The 21,130-nt window shown below is 35.1% G+C and overlaps 1 protein-coding gene across 1 annotated transcript; it reads left to right on the top strand.

Annotated features, from left to right (window-relative positions):
* Positions 1-11,607: 11,607 nt before the first annotated feature.
* Positions 11,608-20,452, top strand: LOC113922586 (NKG2-A/NKG2-B type II integral membrane protein-like). Its single transcript, XM_027594635.1, has 6 exons — positions 11,608-11,794; positions 12,232-12,309; positions 12,799-12,852; positions 13,378-13,523; positions 19,992-20,095; positions 20,332-20,452. Exons 1-6 carry the CDS (start codon positions 11,608-11,610, stop codon positions 20,450-20,452), a joined length of 690 nt encoding a protein of 229 aa, XP_027450436.1.
* Positions 20,453-21,130: the final 678 nt, after the last annotated feature.

Consider the following 21,130-nt stretch of genomic DNA (forward strand, 5'->3'; position numbering starts at 1 on the left):
TACAGGTCTGTGATTCAACAGTCTTACACAACTCACAGGGCTCACCATAGGACATACCCTCCCCAATGTCTATCACCCAGCCACCCTATCCCTCCCACCACCCACCACTCCAGCAACCCTCCATTTCTTTCCTGAGATTAATAATTCCTCATACCAGTGAGGTCATATGATACATGTCTTTCTCTGATTGACATAGTTCGCTCAGCATGATACTCTCTAGTTCCAACCACGTCATTGCAAATGGCAAGATTTCATTCCTTTTGATGGCTACATAATACTCCATTGTATATATATACCACCTCTTCTTCTTTTTTAAAATATTTTATTTATTTATTTGACAGAGAGAGACACAGCGAGAGAGGAAACACAAGCAGGGGGAGTGGGAGAAGGAGAAGCAGGCTTCCCGTGGAGCAGGGAGCCCGATGCTGGGCTCGATCCCAGGAATCTGGGATCATGACCAGAGCCGAAGGCAGACGCTTAACGACTGAGCCACTCGGGCGCCTCCACATCTTCTTTATCTATTCATCTGTCAATGGACATCTTGGCTCTTTCCATAGTTTGGCTATTGACATTGCTGCTATAAAAAACAGGGTGCATGTACCCCTTAGGATTCCTACATTTGTATCTTTGGTGTAAATACACACTAGTGCAATTCCTGAGTCATATGGTAGCTCTATTTTCAACTTTTGAGGACCCTCCATACTGTTTTCCAGAGTGGCTGCATCAGCCTGCATTCCCACCAACACTGTAGGAGGGTTCCCCTTTCTCCACATCCCTGCCAACATCTGTCATTTCCTGATTTGTTAATTTTAGCCATTCTGACTGGTGTGAGGTGGTATCTCATTGAGGTTTTGATTTGGATTTCCCTGATGCCGAGTGATGTTGAGAACTTTTTCATGTGTCTGTTGGCCATTTGGATGTCTTCTTTGCAAAAATGTTTGTTCATGTCTTCTGCCCATTTCGTGATTGGATCGTTTGTTCTTTGGGTGTTGAGTTTGATAAGTTCTTTATAGATTTTGGATACTAGCCCTTTACCTGATATGTCATTTGCAAATATCTTCTCCCATTCTGTTGGTTGTCTTTTGATTTTGTTGACTGTTTCTTTTGCTGTGCAAAAGCTTTTTATCTTGATGAAGTTTCAAGAGTTAATTTTTGCCCTTGCTTCCCTTGCCTTTGGCAATGTTTCTAGGAAAAAGTTGCTGTGGCTGAGGTTGAAGAGGTTGCTGCCTGTGTTCTCTTTTAGGATTTTGATGGACTCCTGTCTCACATTTAGGTCTTTCAACCATTTGGAGTCTATTTTTGTGTGTGGTGTAAGGAAATGGTCCAGTTTCATTCTTCTGCATGTGGCTGTCCAATTTTCCCAACACCATTTGTTGAAGAGACTGTCTTTTTTCCATTGGGCATTCTGTCCTGCTTTGTCAAAGATTAGCTGACTGTAGAGTTGAGGGTCCATTTCTGGGCTCTCGATTCTGTTCCATTGATCTATGGGTCTGTTTTTGTGCCAGTACCATACTGTCTTGATGATGACAGCTTTGTAATAGAGTTTAAAGTCCGGAGTTGTGATGCCACCAGCTTTGCTTTTCTTTTTCAACATTCCCCTGGCTATTTGGGGTCTTTTCTGGTTCCATACACATTTCAGGATTATTTGTTCCATTTCTTTGAAAAAAGTAGATAGTATTTTGATGGGGATTGCATTGAATGTGTAGATTGCTCTAAGTAGCATTGACATCTTCACAATATTTGTTCTTCCAATCCATAAGCATGGAACATTTTTCCATTTCTTTGTGTCTTCCTCAATTTCCTTCATAACTATTTTATAGTTTTCTGAGTACAGATTCTCTGCCTCTTTGGCTAGATTTCTTCCTAGGTATCTTATGGTTTTGGGTGCAATTGTAAAATGGATTGACTCCTTAATTTCTCTTTCTTCTGTCTTGTTGTTGGTGTATAGGAATGCCACTGATTTCTGTGCATTGATTTTATATCCTGCCACTTTATTGAATTTCTGTATGAGTTCTAGCATTTATGGGGTGGAGTCTTTTGGGTTTTCCACATGAAGTTGCACATCATCTGCAAGAGTGAGAGTTTGACTTCTTCTTTGCTGATTCGGATGCCTTTTATTTTTTTCTTGTCTGATTGCTGTGGCTAGGACTTCTAATACTATGTTAAATAGCAGCGGTGATAATGGACATCCCTGCCGTGTTTCTGACCTTAGGAGGAAAGCTCTCAGTTTTTCCCCATTAAGAATGATATTCACTGTGGGTTTTTCATAGATGGCTTTTATGATATTGAGGTATGTACCCTCTACCCCTATACTCTGAAGAGTTTTGATCAAGAAAGGATGCCGTACTTTGTCAAATGCTTTTTCTGCATCTATTGAGAGGATTATATGGTTCTTGTTCTTTCTTTTATTAATGTATTGTGTCACATTGATTTGTGGATGTTGAACCAACCTTGTAGCCCAGGGATAAATCCCACTTGGTCGTGGTGAATAATCCTTTTAAGGTACTGTTGGATCCTATTAGCTAGTATTTGGGTGAGAATTTTTGCATCCATGTTCATCAAGGATATTGCTCTGTAATTCTCCTTTTTGATGGAGTCTTTCTCTGGTTTTGGGATCAAGGTAATGGTGGCCTCAGAAAACGAGTTTGGAAGTTTTCCTTCCATTTCTATTTTTTGGAACAGTTTCAGAAGAATGGGTATTAAATCTTCTTTAAATGCTTGGTAGTATTCCCCTGCGAAGCCATCTGGCCCTGGGCTTTTGTTTCTTGGGAAATTTTTGATGACTGCTTCAATTTCCTTAGTAGTTCTAGGTCTGTTCAGGTTTTCTATTTCTTCCTGGTTCAGTTTTGGTAGTTTATACATCTCTAGGAATGCATCCATTTCTTCCAGATTTTCTAATTTGCTGGCATACAGTTGCTCATAATATATTCTTATAATTGTTTGTATTTCTTTGGCGTTGGTTGTGATCACTCTTCTTTCAGTCATGATTTTATTTATTTGGGTCATTTCTCTTTTCTTTTTGATCAGTCTGGCCAGGGGTTTATCAATCTTGTTAATTCTTTCAAAGAACCAGCTCCTAGTGTTGTTGATCTGTTCTACTGTTCTTTTGGTTTCTATTTCCTTGATTTCTGCTCTGATCTTTATTACTTCTCTTCTCCTGCTGGGTTTAGGCTTTATTTGCTGTTCTTTCTCCAGCTCCTTTAGGTGTAGGATTAGGTTGTGTTTGAGACCTTTCTTGTTTCTTGAGAAAGGTTGTATTGCACTATACTTTCCTCTTATGACTGCCTTTGCTGCATCCCAAGGATTTTCAACAGTTATGTTTTCATTTTCATTTTTCTCCATGAATTTTTAAAATTCTTCTCTAATTTCCTGGTTGACCTATTCATTTTTAGTAGGGTGCTCTTTAACCTCCATGTATTTGAGTTCTTTCTGACTTTCTTCTTGTGATTGCATTCTAGTTTCAAAGCACTGTGGTCTGAAAATATACAGGGAATGACCCCAATCTTTTGGTACTGGTTGACACCTGATTTGTGACCTAGGATGTGATCAATTCTGGAGAATGTTCCATGAGCACTGGAGAAGACTGTGTATTCTGTTGCTTTGGGATGGAATGTTCTGAATGTATGTGTGAAGTCCATTTGGTCCAGTGTGTCATTTCAAGTCTTTATTTCCTTGTTGATCTTTTGCTTAGATGATCTGTCCATTTCAGTAAGGGGGGTGTTAAAGTCCCCCACTATTATTGTATTGTTGTTGATGTGTTTCCTGCTTTTGTTATTAATTGGCTTATATAATTGGCTGCTCCCATGTAGGGGCATAGATATTTACAATTGTTAGATCTTCTTGTTGGATAGACCCTTTAATTAGGATATAGTGTCCTTCCTCATCTCTTATTATAGTCTTTGGTTTAAAAATCTAATTTGTCTGATGTAAGGATTGCCACCCCAGCTTTCTTTTGATGTCCATTAGCATGGAAAATTGTTTTCCACCCCCTCACTTTCAATGTGGGGGTGTCTTTGGGTCTAAAATGAGTCTCTTGCAGACAGCATATCGATGGGTCTTGTTTTTTTATCCAATCTGGTAGCCTATGTCTTTTGATTGTGGCATTTAGCCCATTTATATTGAGGGTAACTTTTGAAAGATATGAATTTAGTGCCATTGTATTTCTTGTAAGGTGACTGTTACTGTATATTGTCTATGTTCCTTTCTGGTCTGTTACTTTTAGACTCTCTCTTTGCTTAGAGGAACCCTTTCAATATTTCTTGTAAGGCTGGTTTTATGTTTGCAAATACCTATAGTTTCTGTTTTTCCTGGAAGCTTTATATCTCTCCTTCAATTTTCAATGACAGCCTAGCTGGATATAGTATTCTTGGCTGCATATTTTTTCTGGTTTAGTGCTCTGAAGATAGCATGCCAGTCTTTTCTGGCCTGCTTGGTCTCTGTGGATGGGTCTGTTGCCAGTCTAATGTTTCTACCATTGTAGGTTACAGATCTCTTCTCCCCAGCTGCTTTCAGGATTTTCTCTTTGTCTCTGAGACTCTAAGTTTTATTATTAGATCTCGGGGTGTTGACCTATTTTTATTGATTTTGAGGGGGTTCTCTGTGCCTCCTGGATTTTTATGCCTGTTTCCTTCCCCAAATTAGGGAAGTTCTCTGTTATAATTTGCTCCAATATACCTTCTGCCCCTCTCTCTCTTTCTTCTTCTTCTTCTGGGATCCCAATTAGTCTAATATTGTTTTGTCTTAGCTATCACTTATCTCTCGAATTCTGCCCTCGTGATCCAGTAGTTGTTTATCTCTCTTTTTCTCAGCTTCTTTATTTTCCATCATTTGATTTTTTATATCACTAATTCTCTCTTCTGTGTCATTTATCCTAGCATTTAGAGCCTTCATTTTTTATTGCACTTCATTAATAGCCTTTTTGATTTTGACTTGGTTTGATTTTAGTTCTTTTATTTCTCCGGAAAGGTTTTCTCTAACATCTTCCATGCTTTTTTCAAGCCCAGCTAGTATTTTTAAAATCGTCATTCTGAACTCCAGTTCTGACATCTTACTAATGTCTCTATTGATTATGTCCCTGGCAGTCGGTGCTGCCTCTTGTTCTTTTATTTGAGGTGATTTTTCCTGTCTTGTCATTTTGTCCAGAGGAGAATAGATGAATGAGAGAACAAAATGCTATCAGGGTAACAACAACCCCAGAAAATATACAGTAAAGAAATCAGAAGAGACCTGAAACCTGGGGAAAAGAAATGGAAAGAAAGAAAAAAGTAAAAGAAAAAGATAAAACAAACAAACAATCAAAGAAAAAACAGAATATGATCAACTATGATCAGGCTGGTGCATAGATCAGTGCCACACACTAGATTTTGGGCATATTTTGGTCTGTTAGAAGAAAGTGCCTCCCAAAATTTTAAATAGATAAAAACTTATATATGTACAAAAATAAGGTAAATACGATGAAGCAATGGACTATGACTGTAAGGATGAAAATTATAAAATTTTTTATAAAAGTAATTCATAAGAATTTGGTTGAAAAAAGAAAGAGGAGAATTTAAAAAAAAAGGGGGGGGGAGAGAATATGATCAGACAGGAGACCAGATCAAAGCCATACACTAGAGATTTAGAGTATATTTTTTCTGTTAGAGGAAACTGTATTCCAAAATTTTAGAGAACAACTTATATATATATATACACCAAAAATAAGGTTAACTACAATGAAGCGATAGAATATGGCTCTAAAAATGAAAAATAAATTTAAAAAAAAAAAGGGATTGATAAGATGTTGGTTGAAAGAGGGAAAAAGAAAAATTCTAAAAAAAAAAGTAAAGAAAGTTAAAAAAATATTAACTTTGAAAGACTAAAGTATCATGGGGAAAAAGCCATGAATTCTATGTGCTGTATTCCTCTAGTGCTGGAGTTCTGCCATTCTGTTTGACTGGTAAACTTGGTTTTGGCTGGTTGTTCTTGCTAATCTTCTGGGGGAGGGGCCCGTTGCCGTGGTTCTCAGATGTCTTTGCCGGAGGCGACATTGCCCCACCCTTGCCAGTCCGGGCTAAGTAATCTGCTTGGGTTTGCTCTCAGGAGCTTTTTTCCCTGCAAGCTTTCTGTACAGCTTTGGAGGATGAGAGTGAAAATGGCAGCCTCCCAATCTCTGCCCTGGAGGAGCCAAGAACTCAGGTCCCCACTCCTCAGTGTGCCCCCAGAGAAAAGCAGTCAATCACTCCCATCTCCCCAGTCTCCGGCCACACTCCATGCTCACCCGGCCTGTGACCAAGCGTTTCTATCTCTGGCACACGACCCTGTTTGGAGTCTCCAAACCCTGCAGATTCTTGCAGTGCGCTCCCACGCTGCTCCTCCCAGATGAGGAAGGGGAGTTTTTCCCCAATCTGCTGCTTGTTGGGTCCCTCCTGGAAGAGCAGTGGCCTGACTGTGCCTCGGATCATGGTTTATGGCAACCCTGAGCTGAGAGCCCACTCCACGGCTCCATCTCTGCAGCCAGCTTCTCTGCTTGGATACCTGGGAGCTCTGCCGCACTCAGGCACCCCCAGTTTTTCTGTGGCCCCGAGGGTCCTGAGACCACACTGTTCCACAAGGGTTCCCCCCTCCCCCCACTTAGCCACTGGAGTGACGTCCCTCAGCAGAGCCGACTTCTAAAAGTTCTGATTTTGTGCTCCGCTGCTCTATCACTTGTCAGTAGCAGTTGACGGAGGCCCCCTCCTCTACCATCTATCTTCCCGAATATCCCCTCAGATTCACTTCTCTGCACATCCTACTTTTCAGAAAGTGTTTGCTTTTCTGTTCAGAGTTGCTGCTATTCTTTTTTCAATCTCCTGTTGTGTTCGTAGGTGTTCAGAATGGTTTGATTCCTATCTAGCTGAATTCCTGGGACCAGATGAAATTTAGGTCTCCTACTCCTCCACCATCTTGCTCCTCCCGACTCAAACCACAAAGCTTTTGCCGAGCCAAGGAAACCATCAACAAAACAAAAAGGCAGCCTACTGAATGGGAGATGATATTTAGAAATGATATATCCAACCAGTGATTAGTATCCAAAAGACCTAAAGAACTCCTACATTTCAACACCAAAAGAACAGAAACAAGTGATTAAAAAATGGACCAAGGACTTGAATAGATATTCCATGAAAGATGACATACAGATGGCCAACCGACACATGAAAAGATTCTCAACATCATTAATCATCAGGAGAATGAAAATCAAAACCACAATGAGGTATCTATCATCTCCCACCTGTCAGAATCAAAAAGACAAGAAATAACAAATATTGGCAAGGATGTGGAGAAGAACGAACCATGTGCACTGTTTCTGGGAATGTAAATTGGTGTAGTCACAATGCATATGAGTATGGAGGTTTCTCAAAAAAATTAAAAATGGAAATAACATAATATCCAGAAAATCTATTCAGGCTGTCTATTTGAAGAAAATGAAAACATTCACTTGAGGAGATGTAACCACCTTATATTTATTGCAGCATTACTTATAATAGCCTGGATATGGAAGCAACCCTCATGTCCAACTATAGATGAACATATAAAGAAGAAATAATATATATATTACATATACATACATATACACAATGGAGTATTTGTCAGTAATAAAAAAATAAAATTTTTGTAATTTTTGACAATATTGTTGGACCTAGAAGTTTTAATGCTAAGTGAAATTAGAGAAAGGCAAATATCATATGATTCAACTGATAATGTGGAATCTAAAAACAAACAAAACAGAAATAGTCTCATATAAAGAAACCAAAGTTGGGGGCGCCTGGGTGGCTCAGTCATTGAGCATCTGCCTTTGACTCAGGTCATGATCCCAGAGTCCTGGGTTCGAGTCCTGCATTGGGCTCCCTCCTCAGCGGGAAGCCTGCTTCTCCCTCTCCCACTCCCCCTGCTTGTATTCCCTCTCTCGCTGTGTCTCTCTCTGTCAAATAAATAAATAAAATCTTTAAAAAAAAAAAGAAACCAAAGTTGTGGTTGCCATAAGGGAGCAGGGACAAGGGAGGCTGAAATAGGTGAAAGGAAGTAAGTGGTACAAAATTTCAGTTATAAAATAAATAAGTCACAGGGAGATAAATTACAATATAGAGAATATAGTCAATACAATTTTATTAATTTTGTATGGTGATAGATAGTAATGAGTTTTTTTTAATTTTATTTTATTAATGTCCAATGGAAAAAAGACAGTCTCTTCAACAAATGGTGTTGGGAAAATTGGACAGCCACACGCAGAAGAATGAAACTGGACCATTTCCTTACACCACACACAAAAATAGACTCCAAATGGTTGAAAGACCTAAATGTGAGACAGGAGTCCTTCAAAATCCTAAAGGAGGACACAGGCAGCAACTTCTTCGACCTCAGCTGCAACAACTTCTTCCTAGAAACATTGCCAAAGGCAAGGGAAGCAAGGGCAAAAATGAACTCTCGGCACTTCATCAAGATGAAAAGCTTTTGCACAGCAAAGGAAACAGTCAACAAAACCAAAAGACAACTGACAGCATGGGAGAAGATATTTGTAAATGACATATCAGGTAAAGGGCTAGTATCCAAAATCTATAAAGAACTTATCAAACTCAACACCCAAAGAACAAATAATCCAATCAAGAAATGGGCAGAAGACATGAACAGACATTTTTCCAAAGAAGGTATCCAAATGGCCAACAGACACATGAAAAAGTGTTCAACATTGCTCGGCATCAGGGAAATCCAAATCAAAACCTCAATGAGATACCACCTCACACCAGTCAGAATGGCCAAAGTTAACAAGTTAGGAAAGGACAGATGTTTGCGAGGATGCGAAGAAAGGGGAACCCTCCTACACTGATGATAATGAGTTTTATCGTGATGATCATAGCATAATGTGTATAAGTGTTGAATCATTATGTCTACACCTAAAACTAATAGAATATTGTATGCCAACTATACATCATTATGAATAAATACATAAAAATAAAATTTAAATTGTCACCCAATTTTACAAAAAAAAAAAAAAAAAGAACTACAGACCAAAAGAAATATACATGCAAATATCCTAAAAAAATATTGGCAAATAAATTCCAACAATGTGAAAAAAAAAAAAGGAAAAGAATTCTATTGATGTATTACATAATTTAATATTTTATCTTTTGGGGGCGCCTGGGTGGCTCAGTCGTTAAGCGTCTGCCTTCATCTCAGGTCATGATCCCAGCATCCTGGGATCAAGCCCGGCGCCTGGCTCCCTGCTCAGCGGGAAGCCTGCTTCTCCCTCTCCCACTCCCCCTGCTTGTGTTCCCTCTCTCACTGTCTTTCCCTCTGTCAGATGAATCAATAGAATCTTAAAAATATATGTATTTTATCTTTGGTGTTCATGTATCGTTTAATTGTTTTAATATTGTTCACTGTTATATTTAGTTTTTTCAGCAGAAACCTAAATAACTTATTTACAAATAACAAAATTGATTGCATGCATATTAAAAACTAAGGCAGAAAAATTGAAAAGATAAGTTTGGAGGGGCGCCTGGGTAGTTCACTCTGGGGGGTTAAGCATCTACATTCAGCTCAGGTCATGATCCCAGGGTCCTGGGATTGAGCCCTCCTTCAGGCTCCCTGCTCTGTGGGGAGTCCACTTCTCCTTCTCCCTTGGCCCTCCCCCCAACACTTGTGCGTGTTTCCTCTCTCTCTCAAATAAATAAAATCTTTTAAAAAAGATAAGTTTGGAAATTGATGTCTTTGTGACAGTAACAGTAAAGTTGAAAATGTAGTAAGTCTTCAGAATTAGTGTCAAATATCATTAAATACCTGTTAACAGGGCGATGATTTTAGAATATTTTCAGTATAATAGAAATGACATAGCAAGGTCATAAGAAGGAAGTATGTAATGCCAAGATTTAGCAACCTTTTTTCTTAAAATGGTCCATTAAATCATAACGGTCAAACATAATTCCTCATACATTTGCATAGATGAATGGAAACAATTTGATTTTTCATAAAAAGCAAGATGAGGTACCTTCTGCAAAATGCTAATTTAAACTTAACTATAAACACTCAAAAGACTTTTTTAAAAGCATATCAAAACTTGGCAAAAAAAGGATATTCAATACTGAAAGACACTCCTGTCTAATGAATTATGTTACATAGTTTAAAAGATACGCTGCTTTATATGCATTATACTATATTTTATTTTTTAAAAGATTTTATTTATTTATTTGACAGAGAGAGACACAGCGAGAGAAGGAACACAAGCAGGGGGAGTGGGAGAGGGCGAAGCAGGCTTCCCGCTGAGCAGGGAGCCCGATGCGGGGCTCAATCCCAGGACCCTGGGATCATGACCTCAGCTGAAGGCAGACGCTTAACGACTGAGCCACCCAGGCGCCCCTGCAGTATATTTTATTTTAATTTCCATTTTGGATTAGTAAAAACTAGGTAGCTAGACATGAAGTAACTTTATAAAGGTCATACTTTATAAGTTTGAGAGCCAAGAGTAATTTCAGATTTCACTGACTGCACAGCTCATTGACTGAATTATGAAATTACACTTTGGTTTATTAGAATTCCTTATACAACTAAAGCTACCTGCACTGTCTTTGACATTCATAGATCTTTCTGTGGTTTGTACCAACAGTGTTCTTCCATAAATGATCTATACTTTTATTTATCATTTTATGATTTCATATCTTTATCATTAAATTAATTGTCAATTTCTGGTGTTATATAAGTACTTTTAAAAAATATATTTTGGTCTTTGTTTTCAATGTGGTTCCGGTTTCTGATAAGTTGAGTGTGTTATATAATATTTTTCAACATATAAAATCTTTCTTTTAAAATTAAATTATTTCTAGAACTCCCCAATTATTCAAAATAAAAATTCAGTTGATAGTACTGCATTATTTTTTAGTAAAGAAATTTAAATCCCCGGAGCGCCTGGATGGCTCAGTCATTAAGCATTTGCCTTCAGCTCAGGTCATGGTCCCAGCCCCTCATCGGGCTCCCTGCTCAGCGGGAAGCCTGCTTTTCCTTCTCCCACTCCCCCTTCTTATGTTCCCTCTCTCACTGTGTCTCTCTCTGTCAAATAAATAAAATCTTAAAAAAAAAGAAATTTAAATCCCCAAATAAAAGTCATACACTACAGGAAATTCCTATATGTGCTAAAACTAGTATTTCTCAATCTTAGAGCACTCAATTTTAAAATGGTTTTAAAAACTATCAAAAAGTTGGTACAGCATTTTTTTCTAATACAGCATCTTAATTTTAACCCAGTTATTCTTCTGCCTTTGAAATATTCCGTGGAATCTGAACTTACATTAATAAGGATAATATTATTCATGAATTCCTTTCTTCTTCACTAATTTATTGCTTTACATTTCTCCAACCAGTATTATTGTGTCAAACATAGAATATCATTGTTAAACCACTTATTTCATCATGAAATGCTTCTTTAAATCTATGAGTAAATTAGTACCAGATTTTACATTGTTCAGCAGCAAATGAATACCATCACTTACCACACACTCCACCCCGTGTGACTGTCCTAGCAATCTTGTTATTGCATATTCTATTCAAGTCCTTCAGTACAGTTCCATTCAGCACCGTGCCTGACACTACTCAGCTGCAGAGATGAGTAACCAAGGAGTTACCTATGCAGAACTCAATCAGATTAAGGGCTCAAAAAGACAGCAAATGAAAGCTAAGGGCACTAAAAGTTCCATTTCAGTAACTGAGCAGGAAATAACATATGCAGAATTAAATCTTCAAAATGCTTCTCAGGCTCTTCAAAGGAATGACAAGAATTCCCACTACAAAGGTAAAACATTTAATATACACACAGTGTAACTGTAATATGATGTGCAGTTGGCATGCAGGGGTGCAGAAAGTGAGTAGGGAAAGATCTTCCATATTTTTCATTTCTTAGGATCAGAGCTTGAAGTTGCAACTATAGTATTGCAATTGATATAATTACATGATATAATTGATATAATTGCATAATATAATGTAGTTGACTTTGTTCCAGACTATTTGTAGTCTTTACCAATGTCTCATGGGGTAATAAATTTACTGCAAATACAATGGTATATTCTGAGAGAATTACAACGGTAGATATGGGTTTGGAGTCCAAGTTTTTATCTGTGACCCTCTGGACATCATTTGTTCTCTGGTACGTTAAATTTCCTAAAGGATAATTTCTGCCCGTCCTTTCTCATTGTTTTCATTTCTCTTCCTACTGTTTACCTTCATGTCCAGGAAAGCTCATTGCTGGGATCCTGGGAATTATCTGCCTTGTCTTGATGTCCACTGTGGTCACAATAGCTGTTATTCCCTGTAAGTAAGTGTTTGAATGACTACAAGGGAATTTTTCACTTTAATGATCATTAGTGCCTTGAAATATTGCACTATGTTATGGAATTGTCTTATCTCATTTTAATACGTATATGCTTTAAGTTTGGAATGGTTATTTTAAATTTGTCACAGTAGAAATAACAATAATGTAGAGAGTATCACAAATATGTTCAGATTTCATGACTCAAAGAGAAGTTACAGCAGAGACCTTATTGAGAAATACACAAATTAATTCTTGAGATTGCATAAACCAAATACTATATGAAGTGGTGAGGTTTGGTTCTTTAGGCTTTTGAAACATTTTCCCCCACATATTCATTACTTCATTAATTACTTACTGGTAAAATCAATTTTATTACAGAATTTTCTCATTCTAAACAATGCGCCAAACTTCAAACTCAGAAACTCAAATCATTATGATTTATTCAGTTTAATATTAAGTTTGTATGAAGATTGTTTTAATTTTTCTAGTTACTGAAGGACCAGAGCAGAACCAAACGTCCCTGGAAACAAGGATCCCAAAAGGTACAACATCATTTTCAAAATTCTGATATTAGTATAGTTTCTATTTTATCTCTATCTTAGGCTAGGAAACGATGATAATAGATTGTTTTGGGGAAAATAAAGTAGAAAATAATGTAATAAACTTTCAAAAATAATGATTATAGGAGAGTATTACTTTGAATGTAACAATCTGAAGAAATAGTCATTCAAATCCCTATATCCATTGTTAGCCATTGCCTCAAATTTCCTCCTGCTATAACATGATAAGAGATAAATCATTTTACTATTCTAAAATAGTGGTTTCGTTTAGTGACTCTCAGGACATGTAGAGATGGACATTCTTGTGTGTTTGCTTTATATGAACACACAAATTAAGGAATGATAGTCTGACCATTCTTTGGTAAGTGTATGTAAGCATATTTTGTTCTATTTATACCATCCTATGAGTGTATATGGATATGTGTATACATATGTGAGTCTGTAAATTAATTTGAATTTGTTAATATTCAAAGTTTTTTTGCATGATATCTCATAATCTTTCTCCAGCTTGTCACTGTTGTCCAAAAGAGTGGTTTACATATTTTCATAATTGCTATTACATTAGCACTGAAAGAAAATCATGGAATGAGAGTTCAGTGTCCTGTGCTTCTAAGAACTCTAACTTGCTCTCCATAGATGATAAAGAGGAATTGGTAAGATTTCAGATGTTTCCATTTTATTAAGAGTTTATCAGTTAATATTATAATATCAAATTTGTAGAGTTCACCCATAGTTTTGTATTTGTGTTTGTATTTGTATTTGTAGTTTATTTAAGTCTGCTAATGTTCCATAGTTTGACTCTAAATATTTTATTTATATTTTATACTGTCAGTGTACATTTGATAATTTCCAGTCTAGCTTTTCATAGAAAGCAGTGCTTCTATATATGCTCTTTTGCCTGAAATAAACTTTACTATTTAATTTTACCACACATCAAAAAACTAAGTATATAATTTTGAAATTGATCACAAAGTAGTTAGAACCACATAATTACAAATCAGATCCTGAAATAGAAGTTTAGAGCCTTTATTACCCCTGCTAATTTTCATATTATGAAATACCTTTGCTTATTTTTAGACTTTATATCAATGGAATCATGCAGTATGCGTTTTGATATGTGTCTCCTTTCACTCTCACATATTTGTAAACCATCTATATTATCCATTTGTCTATAATTTGTGAATGTTCACTGCTTCTGTCTTATATGAATATGACATTTTAAAATCTATTCTCAGAAATTTTGTTCCTTTTAGTATGTGGGTATTATGAACAATTATTTTATGAAAAGCCTTTCCCTGTCTTTTTACATATTGTATGTAAAATAATTTATAAATGATGCATAACTATATAGTATATAATACATTTAAGCATATAAATATTACATTTATCATCATAAAATACAAATGCAAAATATAACATTATAATTGTATTTATGTTTAATTATAATACATTTTTCTCTAAGGATTAGAATGAAATTACATGGTCATAATTATGTGTGCTTTCAATTTATTAAATTATTCCAATGTTTTTCTAATGTATTGTATAAATACACATTTTACCAAAGAGTACCTTGATCCAAAGTTCAGTAGTCTCAGAAAAATTAATAGAGTAAGTTCTGGTGGTTATATAACAGCTCCATTTTTATGGGCTGTGAATCATTAGGATATTCTCTTTTGTGAGAATGAGAAGTGCTCAAGTGTGTCTTTTGCCCATTTCTCCTAGATGGTGTCTTCTTTTCCCTTCTTAAAAGTCCTTGTCATATTTTAGATATGTGCTCTTTTCTGAGTTTATAGGATGCAAATACATTTTGACACTGTGACTTGGATTTTTACTCCCATATTGGAAAATTTCTGAGAATTGAGTTTAAAATGTCATATTCATATAAGACAGAAGCAGTGAACATTCACAAACTATAGACAACAGGAAGTCTGATTTGTAGTGGTTTTAATTTGAGTGTTCCTAAGACTAATAGTGTTGAACATTTTTTCCTAAGCTCATTTGCCATCCATATATGTTTTTTGATGAAGTTAACTATTGAAATATTTTGGTTATATTTTTAATTTTTGTTACTGTACTTTGATAATTCTTTATGTATCCTGGCAGCAAGTCTTTTATGAGATGCATGGTTTGTAAATATTTTCTCTGAAGTCTATGATTTATCTTTCTTTTCCCTTCAAAGAGTAGAAATTATCCTGATGAAATACACTTCGTCAATTTGTTCTTTCATGGATCATGTTTTTGGTGTTCTACCTAAGAAATGTCTGCCCAACTTTAGGTCATGCATTTTTTCTAATAATCATCTTGAAATCTTATCATTTACACTTATGTATGATCAATTTTTAGCATTTCTTACATAGTATAAAATATATATTTATTAATAATATTTGATACTCTATTTTTTCCCACAGTATTTGTTGAAAAGACTATGCTTTCTCCACTGAATGATTTTTGATCTTTGTTGAAATCTACATTCCATATATGTGTGAATATAAATTTTGCACTTCTGTCTCATTAATCTCCTTATGTACTTTTATGTCAACTCATACTTTAAAAATGGTCTTTTTTTAAACATTAAGTTTATATAATTCTTTCCAGACTTATATCTATTCTAGATCTTTGCATTGATGTTTCCTACTTATTTCTATCTTTCTAAAGATATTTTTTAAAATAAGAATAAATATTAATTTTATCAGTTGCCTTCTGCATCAGAGAAATCACATCATTTGATCTTCTTTACTCTGCTAATGTGATGGATTATGACTATGGGATTTCAGATGTAAATCCAACATGGTATTGCTTCAATAAATCTACTTAGGTCATAGTCCTTTATTTTTACATATTGTCAGAATCTACTTATGATTGCCACTGACATGTAATTTCCTTTTTTTTAGTATTCCTATCAAAATGCACATAACACAGATTTTATTAGCCCCTTTTTTCCACGCTCAAGGGTTTCATTTTGGTGTTCAAATGGCATCACATTTGTCCTTACTCATAAACATCTAAATATTCTGTAACTGAGTGTGAAAAGCTTTCTGAATGACAGATAAAATTGTATTAGAAGTTGTAACACACTTCTGATATTTTTATTTCTTTTTGCTTTGGTTTTCACAAGTTGTGTTTGGTAGGATTTTTTTCAATTTTATGTCTAGTTTTAAAAATGTTTGCATATTTTCAAAATATTCTCTTATGCTAATTTTATTGTGGTATAATATACATACAGATGGGTGGAATGCTATACATGCCGACAGATGGCTGAATTTTCAAGTGTCATCATCTCACAGAATGAGAAAATGAATTTTACCAGGACTACAAAATGCCCCTTTCATATTTTTACCTGCATTTAAAAAATACTTTACGTAAATGGAATCATACAGTATGTATTCTTTCTTTCTTGGCTCTTTCAGGGGAAGCTAAACTTGTGCAATTCATCTATGTAGTTGCATGAAGTTTTCAATTGTCCAAACTCATTTCCGTTCCATTGTCTGATTCTACTATAATGTATTCATCCATACTACTGCTGATGCTCTTGGATATTTGGGTATTGATCCATTTAGGGCTACTCTTAGTTATTCTACTATACATACTTCAGAATCAGCTTTCTGCTAAATATATGTTTACCATTTCTTTCCTCTCTAACTTTAATTGGCTCTTCTCTGTATAGCTTCTTGAGAAGGAAGCTACTCAGATCATGCATTTTATTTATTTTTTGATTTTTTGTTTTGTTTTTTTCAGATCATGCATTTTATAACATTCTTCCTTTTGAGTAGAAGTGACAAAGGTGCAAATTGTCTCTAAACACTACTTGAGTTCCACCCTAAAAGTTTTCACATATTCTCAGTTTAGTATCATTCAGTACAAGGTATTTTGACAGATTTCATCTTTGAACTATACATTTTTCAGAAGTGTATCACTTTTCCACATGTTTTGACATTTCCCACATTTCTTTCCATTGCTGCTTCTAATTTGTTCCTATGTCTTCAGAGAATATACTTTGAATATCTCCATCCTTCAAATATTTGATCCCTATCTATGACCTAAACCTCTTTCTGTATATGTCAGTTATGTCAAGCTGGTTCCTACTGTTTTGATGGTCTTCCATAGGCCTCTGATTCTGTGACTAGCTGTTCTCTCACTACTGATGGAAGAACTGTAAATCTCCAGCTGTGCTCATTGAATTGTTTATTTATCCTTTCAAATCTGTCAGTTTCTATTGCATGTGTTTGCGGGTTCTGTTGTAAAATGAATATTATATGGTTGTAATTGTTTTATTTTCCTCTTATATCGACAGCCTTAACATGCTGAAATGTTTCTTTTAATTTCTAATAATATTTCTTGTCTTAACAGCTACTTTGATATTAGAATAGCCACTTCTGCTCACTCATGGGGTGACTCTGTAGGGTAGATCTTTTGTTACCCTTTTACTTACACCTACTTGTGCCTTTGAGTCTAATGTGTGTCTGTTACAGAAAGCATATAGATGGATCTTACTTTTTCATTCGGGGTGGCAATTTCTATCTTTTGATTGAAATATTTATTTAATTCACACGAATATCATTAATAGGATAGTTGGGTTTGGGTCTGCCATTTTGCTATTTATTCTATGTCTGTGTCTTGATTTCTTCTTCTATGTTACCTGACAACTTTTATATTAAACATGTGTTATTTTAGTGTTCCATTTTAATTCCTAAGACAAAAATTGTCTTAGCTATATTCTTATTTCCTTAGTAGGAGCTGTAGGTATTACAAATATATCTTTTTTTTTGTTTTTATTGAGATATAATTGACATATAACATTGTATAAATTTAAGGCATACAATGTGTTCATTTGATACACTTATGTATTAGAGTATGATTACTAAGATAATGTTAAGTAACACTTTTTTCATGTTATATATTTATCATTTTTGTGGGTGTCAGCTAAGATTTAGTCTTAGCAATTTTGAAGTTTCTAATACAGTAATGCTGACTATAATCACTATGTTGTACATTAGAGTTCCAGAACTTATTATCTACTAGTTGTTACTTTGTATTCTTAAACCTCTCCAATTCCCCCACCTCTCAGCCTCTGGTAAACAACATTCTACTCTTTGCTTTTACAAGTTCAATTTTTTAGATTCTACATGTAAGTGAGACCACACAGTATTTGTCTATCTCTGTCTGACTTTTGTCACTTAACATAATGTCTTCAAGGTCCATCCATTTGTCACAAATGGCAAGATTTTCTTCTTTCTCATGGCTGAATAATATTTCAATATGTATAAATATGTGTATGTGTGTGTGTATCATACATTCTTTAACTATTTATCTGTTGCTGATACTTCCATATATTGGCTATTGTGAATAATGTTGCAATGAGAATTGACATGCAGGTATAACTTTGAGATAATGATTTCAGTTCTTTTAAATATATACATAGAAGTGGCATTACTAATTCATATGGTAGTTTTATTTTTAATTTCTTAAAAACCACCATACTATTTTCCATTTGGCAATACCAATTTACATTTCATTCAAAGGGTTTCCTTTTCTTCACATGCTCACCAAAATTGGATACCTATTATTTATAAACTCAGAATTTCTATGGTCTATTTGCATAGTTTTATTTCTCTGTTCATAATTCCTACTTGATCTACTACTGCCATAATATTTTCGTTTAATTATTTGAACATAGTTTTCTTTATAATTTACATAGATTTTTAAATATTCCTTTAAAATATATTTTTCAAATAAACTTAACATCTTATCCCCATAAAAGTTTCTATAGACCTTATTTTCCCTTAGTATGGAAGACATTTTCCAGTTCCTTTTCATTCCTTTTTTTTAAAGATTTTATTTACCTATTTTAGAGAGAGAGAGAGTGAACACATGCAAGCAGGGAGCGGCAGACGGGGAGGGAAAAAGAATCTGAAGCAGATTTCACTGACTATGGGCCGGACAGGGGCTCAATCCCACAACCACGAGATCATGACTCTAGCCAAAACCAGGAGTCAGACACTTAACTGACTGAGCCACCCAGGCACCCCTTCCAGTTCCTTTTCATGTTTTTTTTTTTTAATTTTTAGGTAGAATTTTTGATAATATAGATTAGTAACCATGCATTCTATTTCATTTTTCTTTGATTTATTATTTTTGAAACTTGCATAAACTTTACTACAGGATCTTCTAAGTCTGCCTGCTGATATGTCTGCCCAGTTTTTCCAAATTCTAATTGCTTATTTTTATTTTTCAGCCAACATTCCTAGGGATTGCCCTGGTGACTTTGTAGTTTAGATGTCAAACACTAATTTTTTCAAAAGACTATATTCAAATACCACAAGTCAGTAGGGCTTCCACCCTCTGCCATGTGATGTGTGTGCATGTGTGTGTGTGGGGGGGAGTGGAGTGCTCATAACTTCTCTAGCAGTTCTCAAGCCTCCTTCTGCTTTTACTTTCTACTGGGTTCATCTTGGTCTCCTCTCCCTCTGCACATATATATATATTTTTTCCATCAGCCAAGAGTGTTTAGAGAACTCATGTCAACTCTTTGGTCATACTTTCCCTTACAGTATCTTCCGCTTGTATTTATGAAGATCACAGTGCTTGATACAAGGCTTGATACACAGCCTCTGACTAGTAAATATATGGGATTTCCTCATTCATTAACAAGCAAAATCATCACTCTGAGCTGAAAAGTCAATGGGCTATTTCACTCCCTTCTCCACTGCTAATAGAGTCTCCCTGTGGCACTAGCACCATTTGCAGCTTCTCCAAATTGTAGAACTATAAGTGCTGGATCACTAAGCTACGGTGGGCAGGCAGGAAGGCATGGGAACAGTGCTGAGCAAGAAAACTACAGATGTGCTTTCTTCTTACTTGAATCTCTAAGAGTTTTTTAATAATAGATATTTCACAAATTATTATTAACCTTTGGTCAATTTTTAGAACCCTGAAATTGTTATCTTTGTCAGTTTGTCCTCTTCACTTACTCCTACTATGATACTTTTATAATGTGTCCAGTGTGTAACATTATATGATAATTTAAAAGATTCTATAAAGTAAGAAAGAGTTTATTTGTTACTACAAAATTCAGGTGAGTATGAGCTTTTATTTGACTTCTAATTAAATTTGCTTTCTCATAGTGTTTGTTGGATGTCTTCATTCATTCTTCATGGATAACAGTCTCCCAGAGAAGCCATTATAATTCATCAATGTGGTCAAAATGCTCACCTTTCTTTTCCAAAGAGTAAGTTTCTTAAGAACATTTATATTTCATGACTTAAAATAATTAATCTTACAAAGAAAAACAGCCATATATGAACAACTATATAAATACAATTGTTGAAGTGTTTCTATAGAAAAATTATATGGGGAATATTCAGATTTAGATATATAACTCTTAGTCAAAATAAATTGTTTATTCATTAGAATATTATATTATTTATTGCTAAGATTAATGAGATATAATTCTCTGTATTTCAGGTTGTCAGTATCTTCAGAGAGTGACAAGAATTGCCCATTTTTTGATTTTGAGTCAAGCAAATGTTCTTTTGCATCCTGTTTAGAAACGAAAACATATGTTTGTAAGCACCAGGCATATTAGCTACTTAATTTTGGTATAATGCTATCTCACCATCTTAAAAAAACATATCTCTCATTTCTTTAAAAGCCAATTATTTTCTCAGAATATTTTTCAGATATTATTTTTTAGAGCAATTTTAGATTAACAACAAAATTAAGAAGAAAATACAGAACTAACCTGTATTATCCCTCTATGCACACGTGCATGGCCTCTCCCATTATCAGCATCATTCAGTAGAATGGTTCATTTGTTACCAAGGATGAACCTTCAGTGATGCATCATAATCACACAAAGTCCAAAGTGTACCTGAGGTTTCACCCTTGGTGTTATAGAACTGTTTTTCAATCTCAATTTTATTAATGTAAAAAATATATACTAAGGAACATATTATACATTTCTTAGGCTTTTGTTATTTGTTAAATCATAAATTACAAATTATAATATCAAGCACTGTTACTATAAAGTTCTCACTAAGGTGAATAATTCCACTCATATTTCCAAATGAGTTGGTTTCTCATAGCCCTTAAAGGGACTACAAATGACAAACCAGGGTGGCAAGGTTATCAGTGAGAATTGAGTCAGGGGACAAAATCCAGGAGAAGTTTGATGTAAACAATTATTATCTATTTGTAAGGGAAAGCCTACTAAGAGGAAAGGCTGCTAAGATAAGGAAAGTTATAAGAATACCTTAGAGTGAAA

Source organism: Zalophus californianus, chromosome 9, assembly GCF_009762305.2.
Source record: "Zalophus californianus isolate mZalCal1 chromosome 9, mZalCal1.pri.v2, whole genome shotgun sequence".
Classification (NCBI taxonomy): domain Eukaryota; kingdom Metazoa; phylum Chordata; class Mammalia; order Carnivora; family Otariidae; genus Zalophus; species Zalophus californianus.

Excerpts from the sequence above, each read along its gene's own strand:
- LOC113922586 (XM_027594635.1), top strand. The coding sequence starts at position 11,608 with ATGAGTAACCAAGGAGTTACCTATGCAGAACTCAATCAGATTAAGGGC. Across the intron at positions 12,853-13,377 it reads GGAAACAAGGATCCCAAAAG|CTTGTCACTGTTGTCCAAAA; the intron begins GTACAACATCAT and ends ATCTTTCTCCAG. Across the intron at positions 20,096-20,331 it reads TCACCTTTCTTTTCCAAAGA|GTTGTCAGTATCTTCAGAGA; the intron begins GTAAGTTTCTTA and ends TCTGTATTTCAG.